The sequence below is a fragment of the Nicotiana sylvestris genome, chromosome 12, assembly GCF_000393655.2.
Source record: "Nicotiana sylvestris chromosome 12, ASM39365v2, whole genome shotgun sequence".
NCBI lineage: Eukaryota > Viridiplantae > Streptophyta > Magnoliopsida > Solanales > Solanaceae > Nicotiana > Nicotiana sylvestris.
The window spans coordinates 69,525,056-69,541,960 of NC_091068.1; the positions used below are offsets into that span (position 1 = coordinate 69,525,056).

The 16,905-nt window shown below is 40.4% G+C and overlaps 1 protein-coding gene across 1 annotated transcript; it reads left to right on the plus strand.

The window, feature by feature from the left end:
• Positions 1 to 13,786: 13,786 nt before the first annotated feature.
• LOC104242142 (cytochrome P450 78A5-like) lies at positions 13,787 to 16,905 on the plus strand. The gene is made up of 2 exons (XM_009797141.2): positions 13,787 to 14,817; positions 16,169 to 16,905. The coding sequence occupies exons 1-2, from the start codon at positions 13,861 to 13,863 to the stop codon at positions 16,775 to 16,777; spliced, it is 1,566 nt and encodes a 521-aa protein (XP_009795443.1). The 5' UTR covers positions 13,787 to 13,860; the 3' UTR covers positions 16,778 to 16,905.

The window sequence follows — 16,905 nt, forward strand, 5'->3', positions numbered from 1 at the left end:
CTCCTGGAGCAATTATATTGTCGTTCTCCCCGTGAAACCCGAGACCATTATCACCATGTGCACGTGTGTTTTGTGAGTTTGACATGCTTTAACCTGAAAGCAAAAATACTTGACAAGAACAAGCGTGAAATAGTGTGTGTTATCAGAATCAGCACCGAACAATCACTATTATCCGTAGCCCCACGATGGACGCCAAACTGTTTACCCTAAAATTCTAGTAATAATTAAACTTATATTGTGGTTTTAAGGATATGTGATTCAATCCAATACCAATTGATAGACAAAGAATTAAATAGATAAATTAGGAGATAAGATAGATCAAACCAGTATGCGAGTGGAGTCTCGACCTCGATTCAAGACGGTCTCGAGATAGGGCAATAATAATAACAATAATGAAATAAAACAACAATGACGAACAACAATGAATGGTAAGTAAGATAAAGAGCAGTGGATGTATATATTCTTATTAGTGAATAATCATGCTTACAAATGAATGGGATTCCTCCTTATATAATGGAGGAGTTCTAAACAAGGTACACTTCTAATTATAGTAGGAAATCATGTTGACAACTGATTAACCGCCGAAGATCAATCCAGTCCGAAATTCACGCCATGATCTTCGATCCATCATGGATATCTCGCTCTTTCCGTTACTGAACTATATCAGCATCATTCCGAAGTATGCCCTTTCCCGACCTCGATTAGTGATGTCGACCTCAATCTCGGAAAGCAACTTCGATCTCGGACTCGACGTTCTGGCCTTTCGACGTGGTATCTCTTTTTCAATCAAAGAATGAAATCGAATAGCCCTGATTTTCACCGTATACAATTATCTAATTATCTAAACCGTGTCAATTATCTAGACAATATTCTAATATAGTAACACAAAATGGCATCAAACAAAATTACATTATATTATCGTATAAATGCTCCTGTTCTTTAATGTCTTCTATAAGAATTTATTTAACGCGAAAAAAAATTATATAAACTTGTGATTGGAACCATAAATTTTTAATTCTGGATCACATAGAGAAAAATTGCCGGGAATATTGCCAAAAATATGTCAATCATTGTATACTCGCCTTCACATCTCATTTAGTTACTTTCTCTTTTGAAATATAATAATGTTTAAGGTGTTTCATTTTCTTTAACCACCAGTTTATCTAATACTTCAATTAGCTTTTGGTAAACTAACTAATAGCCTGTTTGGCCAAGCTTTTTTTGGCTAAAAGTGCTTCCAAAAATTGAGGTGTTTGACCAAGTTTTTGGAAAGAAAAAAAGTGCTTTTGAGGAGAAGCAGAAGCAGTTTTGGAGAAGCAGAAAAAGCAGCTTCTCTCCAAAAGCACTTTTTTGAGAAGCACTTTTGAGAAAAATACACTTAGAAGCAGTTTTTTAAAACTTGGCCAAACATTAATTGCTGCTCAGGGGTGCTTTTCAAATTAATTAGCCAAACACAAACGGCTTCTCACCAAAAGTACTTTTGAGAAAAGCACTTTTGAAAAAAAAGCACTTCTCAAAATAAGCTGATTTTTGCAGCTTGGCCAAACGGGCTATAAAATTAATAGAATCTATCTAATATTTCTTTTTAATATATCCTTTTAGTTATTATATATTCTAAATATTTTACTTCAAAACTAGAACCGTACAAACTGACAACACAAAACAAAAAGCCTAATACATATTGGAAGAAATTAATTACTAGATGACCATAACATCTAAATACGGAAGGCACAACAGCTTCTAGTTACGTAAAAGTGCATGTTACATTTTGGGAAGATTTCGAGACAATTAAGGAACAACAAGGGCACATTCTTTCCCCTTTTATTATCTACTCCCTATGTCCTATTTTAACTGTCGTTTTAGTAACTCTTTTCATGCCCATTAACAAAAATAATAAATACAAGGTATGATTTACTAGTTACCCCTGTGTATGGATAAAATCGGGAGCAGAGTTTAACCCAATTCCACAATGAGGAAACAAAAGGGAAGCACGGCTTGATACGACTACAAGTGAAGCCAAAGGATCCCTCGTATCGGAACTCGGGAGGAATGGACGATGTATCTGGGATAGAGCGAGGTGAAATCATGAACCCATACCAAGAAAGGTTTCTAGACCAAAGAAAAAATGGAGAACGGTTACGCATAACGAGTAGGGAGCCGTAATATTTGCCCTCAACCGGATATTACGGCACGAATCCCGTCCGATATCAACTGCAGATCGACATTTACCGAAAAATAGAGATTTTTACCTTATTAAGTCTTGTACTAGGACTGAAACTCCCATACCATATAAAGGGAAAGGTTTATTTTATTTTAACACATTGTGACACGTAAATCAAAGCAATAAAAGTTTATTTTTGTCTTCTAGCTATTATTCAAAGTGTTCTTCATTTGTTCTCTTCTTTATACGTGGATGAACTTGTATCGAGGGTCCGATGGGGGAGAATCCCACTATTCTACCTAAGATCAGACTTGATTATCACATTGTGATTGGTTTGATTATTTATTTTATCTTTAACTTAATCACATGTTATTCTTAATCATTCGTATTGAATTAAATCACATATCCTTTAAACCGCGTACAAATTTGATTGTTACTTATTTTTTAGGGTAAACACTTTGGCGCCCACCTTGGGGTGAAGAATAATAGTGGTGATTTGATACGAATCTCCATAACGCACCATGTTTTACACTTGTTCTTTAAAGTTTTAATTCCAGGTTAGCCTAAGGATGTCAAAACCTTAGTTTGCTCACTTGAACATTAACGCAGAGTCTGGCCATCATGGTAATTGGTAAGAATAATAATGTGATGCCTATCAATGATATGCCTCATATCAATCTTAATGGTGTCCCAGCCACTGACCCGGTCGATGCTAACTCGCAGGTGACCATTAATATCAATCTACTGACTGATCCCGAAAACAACATTCGCGGGGGACTCCAGCCAGTGACTCGAGAGGCGCCCGAAGGTGAAGGTGATGGGGTGAGCCTGCGCTTGATTTTAGATATGTTGTAGGCTCAGCAAGCGGAGATAGCTCAGTTGCAGAACCAAAGCCACACTCCTAAGAAGTTCTAATCTGAGCAGTCCCGGGAAAATACTCGAGGGATGTACAAGTTGCCGTGGAACCAGGTGAACTCAGGCCCGAGGAAACTTCCGAGGTGATGAAGATGCTCGAAGCATTGACAAAATGGGTGGAGTCAGGCTAAACAAAGATTGAGGCCAACAATAAGAAGGTGGAAACGTACAACTCTAGGGTCGATCAGATCCCGGGAGCGCCTCCGATATTGAAAGGACCAGACTCCAAGAAATTTATTCAGAATCCTTTCCCCCCGAGCACAGCACCGAAGCAGATCCCGAAGATGTTTTGAATGCTCGACATTTCAAAGTATAATGGGACCACAGATCTAAATGATCATGTAACCTCCTATACATACGCGATCAAAGGGAATGACTTGGAAGACGGCAAAATTAAGTTGGTGTTGCTAAAACAATTTGGGGAAACCCTGTCCAAAGGAGCAATGATATGGTATCACAACTTGCCTCCTAATTCTATCAACTCATTTGTTGTGCTTTCATGTACTTTCGTGAAGCCCCATGCCGGTGCCATCAAGGTTGAGACCGGGAAGTTAGACCTTTTCAAGGTCAAACATAGGGATAACGAGATGTTCGGGGAGTTCGTGTAGAGTTTCCAGATGCAACGGATGGATCTGCCACTTGTATCAGATGATTGGGTTGTTCAGGCATTTACTCAAGGGCTCAACCCCCGAAGTTTCGTGGCCTCTCAATAGCTAAAGCAAAACTTGGTGGAGTACCCAACGGTTACCTAGGCCGACGTCCACAACAAATATCAATCGAAGATCAGGGTCGAAGGCGACCAACTCGAGGCCCCTTTGGGATCTGTTTATCCTCCATCAGAATTGATGACAGGTCTAAGAGAATCATTGATCTAGAGCCGAGGCTGATTCGAGATCGACAGTATCCATAGAGTGCAGATTGGAGAAAAAGCAGATTCGGGTGCCACCCGAGAAGGAACGAGAAGGGAAATTACCAAGGACTGAGCGGATAGGGCTTGATAAGCAAGAGCCGGGTTGACAAGTCGCTCGGGAGTAGGGCAGCACCAAGATTATCGAAGTATAATTTCAACGTGGATGTTGCAAGCATAGTGTCAACCATAGGTCACATCAAAGAGATTAAGTGGTCCCAATCATTACAGTCCGACCCTGCCCAGAGAGATCCTAATTTGATGTGTAAGTACCACGGTACTCACGGTCATAGGACCAAAAATTGCAGACGGTTAAGAGAAGAAGTTTCTCGATTGCTCAACAATGGGCACTTTCGAGAATTCCTAAGCGAGAGAGCCAAAAAACACTTCAAAAACAGGGACACCAACAAACATGTCAAATATGAGGAGCCTCAGCACGTAATCAACATGATCATTGGGGGAGTTAATGTCCCCCAATGGCCGATGATAAAATGCACCAAAGTTTCTATCACGAGAGAAAAATGCACCCGAGATTACATCTTGGAAGGAGCTATCTTGTCAGCAACAAAGATGCCGAGGGTATCATACATCCTTACAAAGATGTGTTGATGATATCTGTAGTTATCAATAAATCTTGGGTTAAATGTGTGTTGGTTGATCTAGGTAGTTCAGCCAATATCATCAGATCGAGGGTTGTAGAGCAACTAGGGTTATAGGATCAAATCATACGGGGGTCCAGGTATTGAATGGATTCAATACGGTGTGCGAGACCACGAAAGGTGAGATAACTTTACTAGTAAACACTGTCGGGACCACCCAAGAAACAAAGTTCTACGTGATAAAGGGGATATAAGGTACAACGCCTTGTTTGGAAGGTTGTGGGTTCACAACATGAGAGCGATGCCTTCGACCTTACACCAGGCGCTGAAATTTCCCACTCTGGGAAGAGTCAAAACACTCTACAGAGAACATCTAGCCGCAAGGGAAATGTTCATTGTTTATGAAGTAATCCTGGTGCCCACGGTTTCAATATCAAAGAGCAGGGAGCCGACCAAAAAAGTAGAAACTAAATAGCAATCAATGATACCGGCCTCAGCCGAGCCAGAAAAACAAAAGGAGCACGGAGCGAATGATGAGGAAGATTACAGCAGCCCGAGATCATTCATAGCACCCGATGACACTGATGTCACCAAATTGACGATCGAGGAGTTGGATCAAGTTATATCGATCGGTCATCTACCGGGTCGAAAGGTATACCTAGGCACGGGGTTAACCTCCGATCTTAGGAATAAACTTATTGATTTTCTTAAAGCTAATGCCGATTGTTTTGTCTGGTCCCATCTAGACATGACAAGGATACCACCAGAGGTAAACACTCACAAATTGAGCTTGGATTCGAAGTTCCATCCAGTTAAGCAGAAGAGAAGGCCATAAATCGAGATCAAACACACATTTATCAAGGACGAGATATCCAAACTTCTAAAAATAGGTTCCATCCGGGAAGTTAAATACCTGGATTGGTTAGCTAAAGTAATGGTAGTGCCTAAGAAAGGAAATAAACTCAGGATGTGTGTAGATTATAAGGATCTAAACAAGGTGTGTCCAAAGGATTCTTTCCCTTTGCCTAACATCAATTGTATGATCGACGCAATAGCCGGACACGAGATACTCAATTTTCTTAATGAATATTCTGGGTAAAACAAAATTCGGATAGACCCGAACAATCAAGAAAAGGACTTCTTTCATAACCATAACCTACTTCTATAACATACTGTCGTTCAGATTAAAGAATGTCGGTGCCACATACCAATACCTAGTCAACCGGATGTTCTAAGAACAAATAGGAAAATCAATGGAAGTTTATATTGATGATATGTTGGTCAAGTTCGTGCGAGCATAGGACCATTTGATGCACTTGCAGGAAACCTTCGGCAAATTAAGAAGTACAACATGAAGCTAAAACCCGAGAAATGTATGTTTGGGGTCAGCTCGGGCAAGTTTCTCAGATTCATGGTATCTAATCAGGGAATAGAGATCAACCAGGACAAAATAAAGGCTGTAGAGGACATCACCGTAGTCGACAACATCAAGGCAGTACAAAGACTGACCAGGCAGATAGCCGCATTGGACTGGTTTATCTCGAGATCGTTGGATAAGAGTAATTGGTTCTTCTTACTATTGAAAAAGAATAACAAATTCTCTTGGACTCTAGAATGCCAGCAAGCTTTAGGAGAACTCAAATGATACCTATCGAGCCTCCCCTTGCTGCATACTCTAAAGGTAGACGAACAGTTGTACCTCTACTTGGCGGTGTCTGAGGTGGCGAAGAGTGATTTCCTGGTCCGAGAAGAAGATCCGAGAAGAAGAAGGTAAACAATTTTCCTATTTATTATATTAGTAGAACCCTAGGCAATGCCGAAACCAGGAATCCTCACCTAGAAAAATTAGCGCTCGCCTTACTAAGCACTTCTAGGAAATTAAAATTGTACTTTCAATGCCGCCCCATATGTGTTGTGACCTCTTACCCACTGAGGAATGTCATGCATAAGCCCGAACTCTCGGGCCAGCTGGCCAAATTGGCCGTAGAAATCAGTGGGTATGATATCGAGTATAAACCCCAGACCTCCATAAAATCTCATATTTTGGCAAATTTTGTGGCAAATTTCACACCGGCTTTGATATTCGAGATCGAAAAGGAGTTACTGCTCACTTCGGGTATTAACTCGGGGATCTGGACCCTATTCATAGATGGGGCCTCCAACACGAAGGGGTCCGATCTTAGTATCATATTGAAACCACCTAGGGGTAACGTAATTAGGCAGCCTATTAGAACTATAAAATTGACTAACGACGAAGCCGAGTATGAGGATATGATTGCAAGTATAGAACTAGCTAAGAGCCTGGGGGCCGAAGTGATCGAAGCCAAATATGACTCCCTCCTTGTCGTAAATCAAGTCAATGGAACGTTCAAAATAAAGGAGGAACGAATGCGGAGGTACTTGGACAAGTTGCGGGCGACCTTACACCAATTCAAGAAATGGACTCTACAATACGTACCTCGGCAACAAAATAGTGAGGCCGATGCGCTGGCCAACTTGGGGTCATATGTTGACTCCGATGAACTCTACTCAAGGGCAGTGGTACACTTGTTGAACTCAGTGGTAAAGAAGGTCATGCTAAGGTAAACTCAACAAGTTTGACCTGGGATTGGAGAAACAAATACATAGACTACCTGAAGACATGAAAATTGTCATTGGATCTCAAGGAATCAAAAGCACTGCGCACCAAAGCTACCAGGTTCAGCTTAGTCGAGGGAAAATTGTTTAGAAGATCCCTCTTTGGCCCACTGGATAGGTGCTTGGGTCTGGGAGAAACTGAATACGCTATGAAAGAGGTTCACGAGGGCAATTATGGGAACCACTGGGGGCAGAATCCCTGGTTCGGAAGTTAATTAGAGACGGTTACTACTGGAATGAAATGGAGAAAGATCCGAAAGACTTCGTGCGAAAATGCAATGAGTGTCAAAGACACACGCCAATGATTTCAACCGGGAGAGATGCTTTACCCGGTCATGTCGCCATGACCGTTTATGAAATAGAGGATGGACATCATCGGTCCCTTGCCATGGGCGCCCGGTAAATCCCAATACATACTACTCATGACCGATTATTTTTCCAAGTCGAGGCTCAGGCGTTCAGAAGGTCCGAAAGAAAGAGATCATCAATTTCATCTGGGATCACATAATATGCCGATTTGGGATAGTCGGCCGAGATCGTTTGCGACAATGGAAAATAATTCATCGACAGCAAAATGAGTAAAATTTTTGAAGACCACAAAATCAAAAAGATATTATAAACACCTTACCACTCTAGTGGGAACGGACAAGCGAAATCAACAAACAAAACTATACTCCAAAACTTGAAGAAGAGATCGACCGATTTGAAAGGAAAGTGGAAGGAAATCCTACCTAAGATCTTGTAGGCATATAGAACATCTTTGAAGTCGAGTATCGGAGCGACCCCATTCTTTCTAGTCTATGGTGCAGAAGCCTTATTCTTGGTCGAGGTGGGGACCGAGCCTCAGGTTCCAGTATGTTATTGAAATGTCAAATGGAGAGATCATGACCACGAGTTTGGACTTATTAGATGAAAGGTAATAAGCTGCCCTGTTCCGGTTGGCCGCCTAAAAGCAGCAAGTAGGGAGGTACTATAACCGAAGAGCTAACCTGCGACATTTTTAAGTCGGGGACTTGGTGTTAAGGAAAGTAATATTACACACCAGTAACTCGAACGACGTGAAACTAGGCCCGAATTGGGAAGGACCGTATAAAGTTACCGAAATAATCGGGAAAGGTTCATATAAACTCAAGTCGAGAGATGGTGTACTAATACCGAACAACTGAAACGTGGCATACTTAAAGCGGTACTACTGCTAAGGTACAAGAACAATTCCCTTTTGAAATTTTTTATATTATAGACTAACTTGTGCAAGTACTCGACCGAAGGCAAATGTGACTATTAGGCTGAAAACATATGTTGTACCCTTTTTTCCTTGGTCCAACTTTTTCCCGAAGTGGGTTTTACGGCAGGGTTTTTAATGAGGCAACAGTAAAACATGCTACTTTAGTTTCGAAGACTGGCCTAAAGTCGTAAAGTTGCTGATCACCTACACCGGACTAACAGTATTCGAGCCCTCACAATTTTGGCCTCAAATACTAGGTGTCATTACCTCCTAAGTTAGGATACTTAGAAGGTGTTATTACTTTATATGAAAAGCCAAGGCTTGGTAATTAGGATTCGTTGTAAGGGTCAAACGGTCAAACGAACCGTACCCATGTAGCTCACTCTTGCCATGGTACAAGGCTTATGCGCCTTTGATTATGTACTATGCATACAAAGAAATAATAAAATATTTGCCCTTTATATTTTATCACTACGCTCCATTTATGCATTCATTGAATTACTTAGAATGAATAACGAATCCTAAATCCTACAGCCCACAGGCTACCCCGATTCAGGGACTGTTGTCCGATAAAAAATCGAATGGCTCGGGTTATCAAATCCCAAAGGCACTGAGCCTATTAGGCAGGGCCCAAACATGAAAGTCTACAACCAACCTAAAATGACTCGAAGACGTCTGAGTCCGTACTCAGAAAGTAAGACCCTTTTTATATGATTGAAATCTATTAAAGGGTTACCCACGGCAAAGCACCGTCGTGTATGACTAAAACACTCAAGTATCTTAAAGACCTCTGTTTTTACTGAAATTTTGAAGCCACGAACTACTCGGAGTTACCATCGAAGTCAGGCCTCATTCGGGCTTCCGGAGAACGAGTGCTCCATATTACGTCTAATTCTATGCTAAGACATTAAGGATGATCCTCAAATAAAAAATTGTAAATAGATGCTGAAAAGTAAAAGACACAGTGTTGCCGAAGGAAAAATTATATATATGTATTCCAAGAAGTATTTACAGAGGCATGATAAAATGACCTCAAAATAAACAAAAAAGAAATATACAAAAGGAAACAAAAAGATCTAAGGCATATCCACCTAATCTTCATCGGAGCTCGACTCGGCACCGGAACCTTCGGGCTCAAAAAGCTTTTTTGCCTCATTCTCAAGCCTCTTGGCCTCCTCTATCTCGGCTGACAGATCAAATCCCCGGGCGTGAATCTCCTAGATAGTCGCTTAACATACTTAGCCTTCATTATTAAATAGGCCTCGGCTATCACCACACTAGTTTTATACTGGGCCAGGATTTCTTCAATCTTGGAGGAATCAATCAAGGCTGCCTCTAACTTGGACTTCACCGCAGTATATTCCCGGTCGAGGTCGTCCCAATCAGAGACAGCTGAATCCAGTTGTGCTCAAAGTTCTTCATTTAGCCTAGACCACTTCTCGGCCTTATCCTTTGCCACCCGGAGCTAGTCCTTGACCGATGCTAACTCCTCTATTTTAGCCTCCTCTTCTGAGGCCAGAAAGTCCATCCTACTTCTCAGCATCTCGGCCATAGTTTTGAGCTTGTTCATCTCAGCCTAGAGCTGGTCAATCAAGTCTATGTTCTCCTGAACCTGCGTGGTTGCATTGTTAGTCATTATGTATAACCTCTCGTTTTAACCTTAAAATCCTTACCTTCTTGACCGGTTCGTCAAGATCCCATTTCACGGACAAGGCCTCCTTTTGAGATTTTTCCAGCTCGACTCGGAGAATAGGGAGGTCCTTGAAGGCCTCATCTTTTTGTTCACTTAGAACCCTATACATGTCCTTCTGCCGAACTTTCTCTTTGAGATCGTACTCGATCTGGCTGACTTCCATTCGAGATAAAAGGAATCTTTTATGGTGGAGCACCGAAGCCTAAAAAAATGATAAGATCATTAGGACATGCTGAAGCTAAACAAGATGCACGAAGGGCATAAGGAATGGGAAACTTACCCGGTTCAGTGCCTGGTGTGCCTTGATATAGAGGCTCGATGTGCCCACTTCGTTCATCTTTGCTTGGTCCTGTTCGGTCACCAAGTAGCGAAGATAGTTGGTCATGACCGCCGGAGCAGACAATACCCCGGTGTCCACCGGGATAGTAAACACAACCATTCTTTTACAGTCGGGATCCATGCTCGGAGCAGGAATTGCCTCACTAGCTTCGGGCTCGAGCTTGGCTTGCCTGCTCCCAATGGCACATCCTTTTTTGGGATCTCCATATGACCAAACCCGGAATAATCTTCCAATGCGCCCATGTCCACGCCATCAAATAACATGTTGAGGGCCTCGTCTGGGCCATGTGCCGTCTTATTTGTCTTCTCTTTGACGGCCTGAGCCTCGTCGAACATGGACTTTGCATGAAACATCGATTTTGTGATGTCAATGACACTGACTATTTCCTTTGGGGAAGGTATAGTTACTCGAGAGGCCGTAGCCTCTGATTGTCCTTTTGGCTCTCGAGCTAAAGAGGGATCGGCCTCTCGGCCAACTTCCTCGTTTGCCGCTCATTCTACTTCGTCAATGGTCGACCCGTGGGCGATGAACTCTAGTTCATCATCCTCATGGTAATACCTGAGCCGGTAGAGGGAGTCGGGGTCCAGTACCTTGGCTTGGGTTCTCTTCTTATTGCTTTTTCGGATCCGGACAGTCACTCGCTTCTTCTTGGCCTCTACACTCAGGGAGCTAGAAGATTTCCTTTTTTTTCTCTTTTTCTCCTTCTGTGTAGCAGCTCTAGGCTGTCCCAAAGGGGATGGTTTAAGAAGTGAGGATGAAGACTCGTCCTCATCCAATGGCTGAAGCTCAGAGGTCTTAGGAAATTGTGTAAAAGAATAAGGACTTAGTAGAAATAAAGGTTGGGTATGAAAGTAGACTTGTTTATGAGAACTCACCACGTACGGGCCTCTCACTTGCCCTTTGGAAGTTTCCATTCGCACTCAAAATACGATATTTGTTTGCAGATCCCCTTGATCTACTCCTTAAAGCAAAGAACTGCATTGGGAACTTGGGCGACCACTGCATGATGATAAGAACAGACAATAAGAAAAAAGAACAAAAGAAATTCCAAGTACTCAGGAGGGAAAGGAACTTACGGGCTAAGTTCCACATTTTAGGGAACGACAAAAATTCGAGGGAAATGAGATCTTCGGTTTTCAGCTGAACAAATCTCCGCTGCCAGCCTCGATCCCGGTCTTCATAGATACTCGAGAATGGAGCTTTACTTGCTCGTCGAACGAGCTTGATCAACCCCCTCCGAAAACTCAGGGACTGTAGAGACGAATAAGGTGGTTGATGGTAAATCGAGGTGCTTCAGTGTTGTTGACAAAATGGCGAAGGAGAATTATGATCCTCCAAAAGGACGAGTGAATCTGCCCAAGGCAGACCTTGTACCTTTTGCAAAAGCTAACGATTTTAGGGTCCATCGGGACAAATGAGAAGGGGTAAGTGTAAACACTTCGATACCCCTCCACGTAAGTAGTGATATCCTCAATGGGACCAGGGACGACCACTTCCTTTCCCTCTCAGTTGCAATCCCCCCGAACTATAGGGAGTGTATCCTCAATAACGGAGCATATGTACCTCTAAACCCCCTCGCCTCGGTACTGTTGACTGGAGGCTTTCTCTACTTGGAAGTTGTTCTCAATGGAGCAGTCACCGGGGATGAAGCTCTTCAGGGGAGATTCTAGAGCCACCTCAGGCATGACCACCTCGGCATCTGTGACCTAGTTAGAAGTTGAAGGGACAGTCTGTTAAGGCGCAGATTTCAAAGTCTTCGCCATCGAATTCTAAAAGATATAAAGATTTTAAGGTGAGGATGAAGATTTGAAGGTGACTATGGAGATTTGAAAATAAAGATGAAGGTATGAAGGTCAGATTTGAAGATGGAGTATGAAGATTTGAAGGTGAGAAGATGAAAATATGAAGATCTAAGAAACATTATATGAAGGTTTGAAGGGGTTAAGAATAAGTGAAGAGTTCGAGGGTAAATTAAGAAGCTCTAGAATCGGAAAATAAAAAAAGTGAAAAAAGGGACCGAAGCTTTTAGAGAGAAGGGGTAATTAATGCGTGACGTTTCGCATTCGGGGACAGTAAATCGATGGCTGACATGTGTTTGAAGTCAGAACGACAGAACTGATGGGACGCTTTACTAACCTGTCAGCTCGGTTGTAGCGTACGGAAGAAGGAACCGGGGTTAATTCATCATTTCGATAAATCTGCTCTCCGAAAAGCAAGGGGACTATTTGTGTACGGGTAAAATCAGGAGCAGGGTTTTCCCCGACTTCCCGATGAGGAAACAAAAGGGAAGCATGGCTTGACACGACTACAAGCGAGGCCAAAGGACCCCTCGTATCGAAACCCACGAGGAGTGAACGAAACATATGTGATCGGGCGCGGTGAAATAACGAACCCAAACTAAGTAAGGTTTCTGGACCATGGGAAAAAAGGATAAGGGTTACGTATGATGAGTAGGGAGCCGTAATATTCGCCCTCAATCAGATATTACGGCGTGAATCCCGTTCGATATCAACTACGGATCGACATTTACCGAAAAAGGAGATTTTTACCTTATTTAGACTTGTACTATGACTGAAATCCTATATTATATAAAGGGGAATTTTTTATATTTTAACACATTGTGACACGCAAATCAAAGTAATAAAAGTTTATTTTTGTCTTCAAGCTATTGTTCAGAGTGTTCTTCATTTGTTCTCTTCTTTATACGCGACCGAGCTTGTATCGAGGGTCCGATCGGGGACGAAGCCTATTGTTCAACTTAAGATCAGGCTTGATCATCACATTGTGATTGGTTTGATTATTTATTTTATCTTTAACTTAATCACCTGTTGTTCGTAATCATTCGTATTGAATTAAATCACATATCCTTTAAACCGTGTATAATTTAATATTAAAGGTATAATTAAAAATAATTAACAAATCTAATCTTTGAATATTCAAAGTGTCAATTGTTTTGGGACCAATTTGGTAAGCTAAAGTGACGGTTAAAATGAAACGGGGGAGTACTTCTTTTCCAATTCTTCATCAAGAGGGAAAACAAAAAAATGAATGTCAAAAGTTTGACGGTGGGGAATTAGCTACGTTGACCTAAACAATGTTTCTAATTCTGCCCTACCCACAAACTCTGTCCGAATGCCTTTTGTAGTGCTTATCAATGATTAATTAGCATTTGTTATCATTGTCGAAAGAAAAGGTCCCTTAACCAGGGTTAAGTAAAAGAAACCAAATTTGTGAACCAAACACTTTCCACGTACCCTATATATACTAATCATTCCACTTGCAATCCTCTCATGACAAGAATCCATTTCCAATATAGCTTTGAGCAATATCAGCTTTTTAATTATTTTCTTCTTCCTTTACGTCAATTTTTAGTCCTAGAAAAAATGAAGCCCTTCATGCTGGCCAGCATATCCCTCTTCATCTTTTTATTCATAGTTATATCTTACTTACTCTTTCAAGCTAATCCTTGGCCTTTTACTCTTGCAACTCTCTTCTCCCTATTCCTTTTCCTCTTAAACTTTTGGTTAGTGCCAGGAGGGTTTGCATGGAGAAACTATATTCACTATCAAAAACATAAAATACTTCTTGGACCTTTTTCTTGGCCCTTGTTGGGGTTTCTACCTCAAATGGGGTCTCATGCTCATCGGAAGCTCGCCACCCTTGCTACATCATTGGGTTCGACTCGACTCATGATTATAAGCCTAGGTGCTACTCGAGTTATCATCAGTAGTCACCCTGACACTGCGAAGGAAATTCTTTGTGGTACCTCATTTGCAAATCGTCCTGTGAAAGAATCAGCTAAATTGCTCATGTTTGAACGAGCAATTGGTTTCGCTCCCTATGAGAGTTATTGGCGAAATCTAAGAAGAATTGCTGCGAATCTCATGTTTTCTCCTCGGAGAATTTCAAGTTTTGAGGGTCTTCGACAACTTATAGCCGATAATATGATAGAAGGAGTTGTCAAGGAGATGAATGAGATTGGTTTTGTTGAGGTTAGAGGGATATTAAGAAAAGGGTCTTTGAGTAATATTATGGAAAGTGTGTTTGGGAGTACTTTAGGGTTAGAAGGTGAAAAACTAGGGTTAATGGTGAAGGAAGGATATGAATTGATTGGAGAGTTTAATTGGTCTGATTATTTTCCTTTAAGGTTTTTAGACTTTTGGGGTACTAAGAGAAGATGTCATAAATTGGCAGCTCAAGTGAATGAACTGGTTGGCGAAATAGTGAAAGAAAGAAGAAGAGAGGGAGAATTAAACATGAAAAACGACTTCCTTAGTTTGTTGCTATCCTTGGCAAAAGAAGATCAACTTACTGATGCAGACATGGTGGCTGTTCTGTGGGTAAGTTTTGGATTTTGATGATATTCACTGATAGTACAATGAAAATTTTACACTATTGATGGAGTTTAATTTGCTCTAGAAGGTTATTTTTCTTATTTTTTAAGTTATTAATTCCACTTGTTATGAGTAATTACCTGACCTTTCAAGTGATATCGAGATTTTTTTTCCATCTAAAACGAAGAAGGCCTAGGATGGCTTACGGTGCGTCTTATCTGGAAAAAACACAACTTTTAATAGTATATGCAATACCAATTTATAGAAGTTAAACTTATCACTTTTTATTATCTCAATGGAATATTTTTTTCCACGTAAACAAAAATATTTGCATGATGCTAGGCAGATATCAATATGCTTATATATGTATGAGTTTTTTTATGCTTAGAGTTTCATTTTCTATGTGAATTTAAGGTGTAAAAGCCTATCAATTGATTATTTTAAATATCATTTGTCAACTCGTTCATGTCTGGAATACATATATAATAACTAACTAGGTAGATAGTTAAGATTCTTTGAAAATTCAAAGTAAAATGACTCATCATTAAAAGTTAAGTTGGTGTCATGTCTTAACAACAATAATCGCTTACTTCGTCAGCACTAAGTCCACTGCATGTGGAGTTGACTAAAGAGTTTTATATATGTCTTTGACTAGTTTATGATTATAATTATATATGTTGGTAAGCTTTGTTTCTTTTCTTCACTTTTACTTTTTGCAGCTCTGCCAAATGGAACTGAGTCACTAACCTTGTGTCCCACTTAAATTAGACCTTCTATTACTTTTAATTTAAATTCGCATCACTAACCTTGTGTATATACATAATGTGAGGTTCATGACTAGATATGAGAAAATAAGAAAAAGACACTCTACTCATGTTACCTAATTATATTCTTGATAAGTATGCTTCACAATATGATTCTTTTTTCCTTCTTATGTATTCCTTTTGAAAACATTAAAATGTTGTAATGGAGTCTATAATAGTAAGTATACTATAAAGGTGACACTCGTTTAAGAAGTGGAGTGGCGTTTGGATTAATAAAACTATTTTCGTAAAATTATTCGTGTGTTAGATTTCGTTTATAACAATATTGTGTTTGTATTCTTTTGGAAAACCATCTAATGATATTTGTGTCTGCTTTTGAAAATCGAAATAGTTGTCTTTCAAATAACAAAAACACTTGTTCTGTTTTCTAACACAAGTATTGAGAATTGTACAACTATATATAACAATAACAATCACAAAATCTCACTTTCAAGCAATTATCTGAGATCAAATATATGAATATATTTACTTTATTTGAGAAGTAGTCCAATCAATTAATTAATTACTTTTTACCTGAAATGTAATATATGTAGGAAATGGTGTTTAGAGGAACAGATACAGTTGCCATCCTTCTAGAATGGATCATGGCAAGAATGGTTTTACACCAAGATGTTCAAGCAAAAGCACAGAAAGAGATTGACACGTGCGTTGGTCATAACAAGCACGTGCGTGACTCAGACATACAAAACCTTCCTTATTTGCAGGCCATTGTGAAGGAAGTTCTTCGATTACACCCACCAGGCCCACTTCTCTCTTGGGCCCGTTTAACTATCCATGATACTTATGTAGACAAGTGCTTCATTCCTGCAGGGACAACTGCAATGGTTAATATGTGGGCTATTACACATGACTCAACAATTTGGGAAGATCCATGGGCTTTTAAGCCCGAAAGGCTTTGTGATAAAGAAGAAGACATCTCAATTATGGGCTCGGATCTTAGACTTGCTCCATTCGGGTCTGGACGTCGGGTTTGCCCCAGAAGGGTATTAGGGTTGGCCACAGTGCACCTCTGGCTAGCACGACTTCTCCAACAGTTCAAATGGCTCCCAAGCAAACCTGTTGATCTTGCTGAATGTTTGAAGCTTTCCCTTGAGATGGAGAAACCTCTAGCTTGTCGTGCATTTAGTCGATATGACACCTAAGAAATTGCATACTTTTGAATAAAATTCTATTACTAGTATCATTAATCATAAGAATGATAAAACAAAATAAGTATATGATATCTTATCTTTCCGCTATATCAAGTTTATTTATCCTTTGATCTTTATAA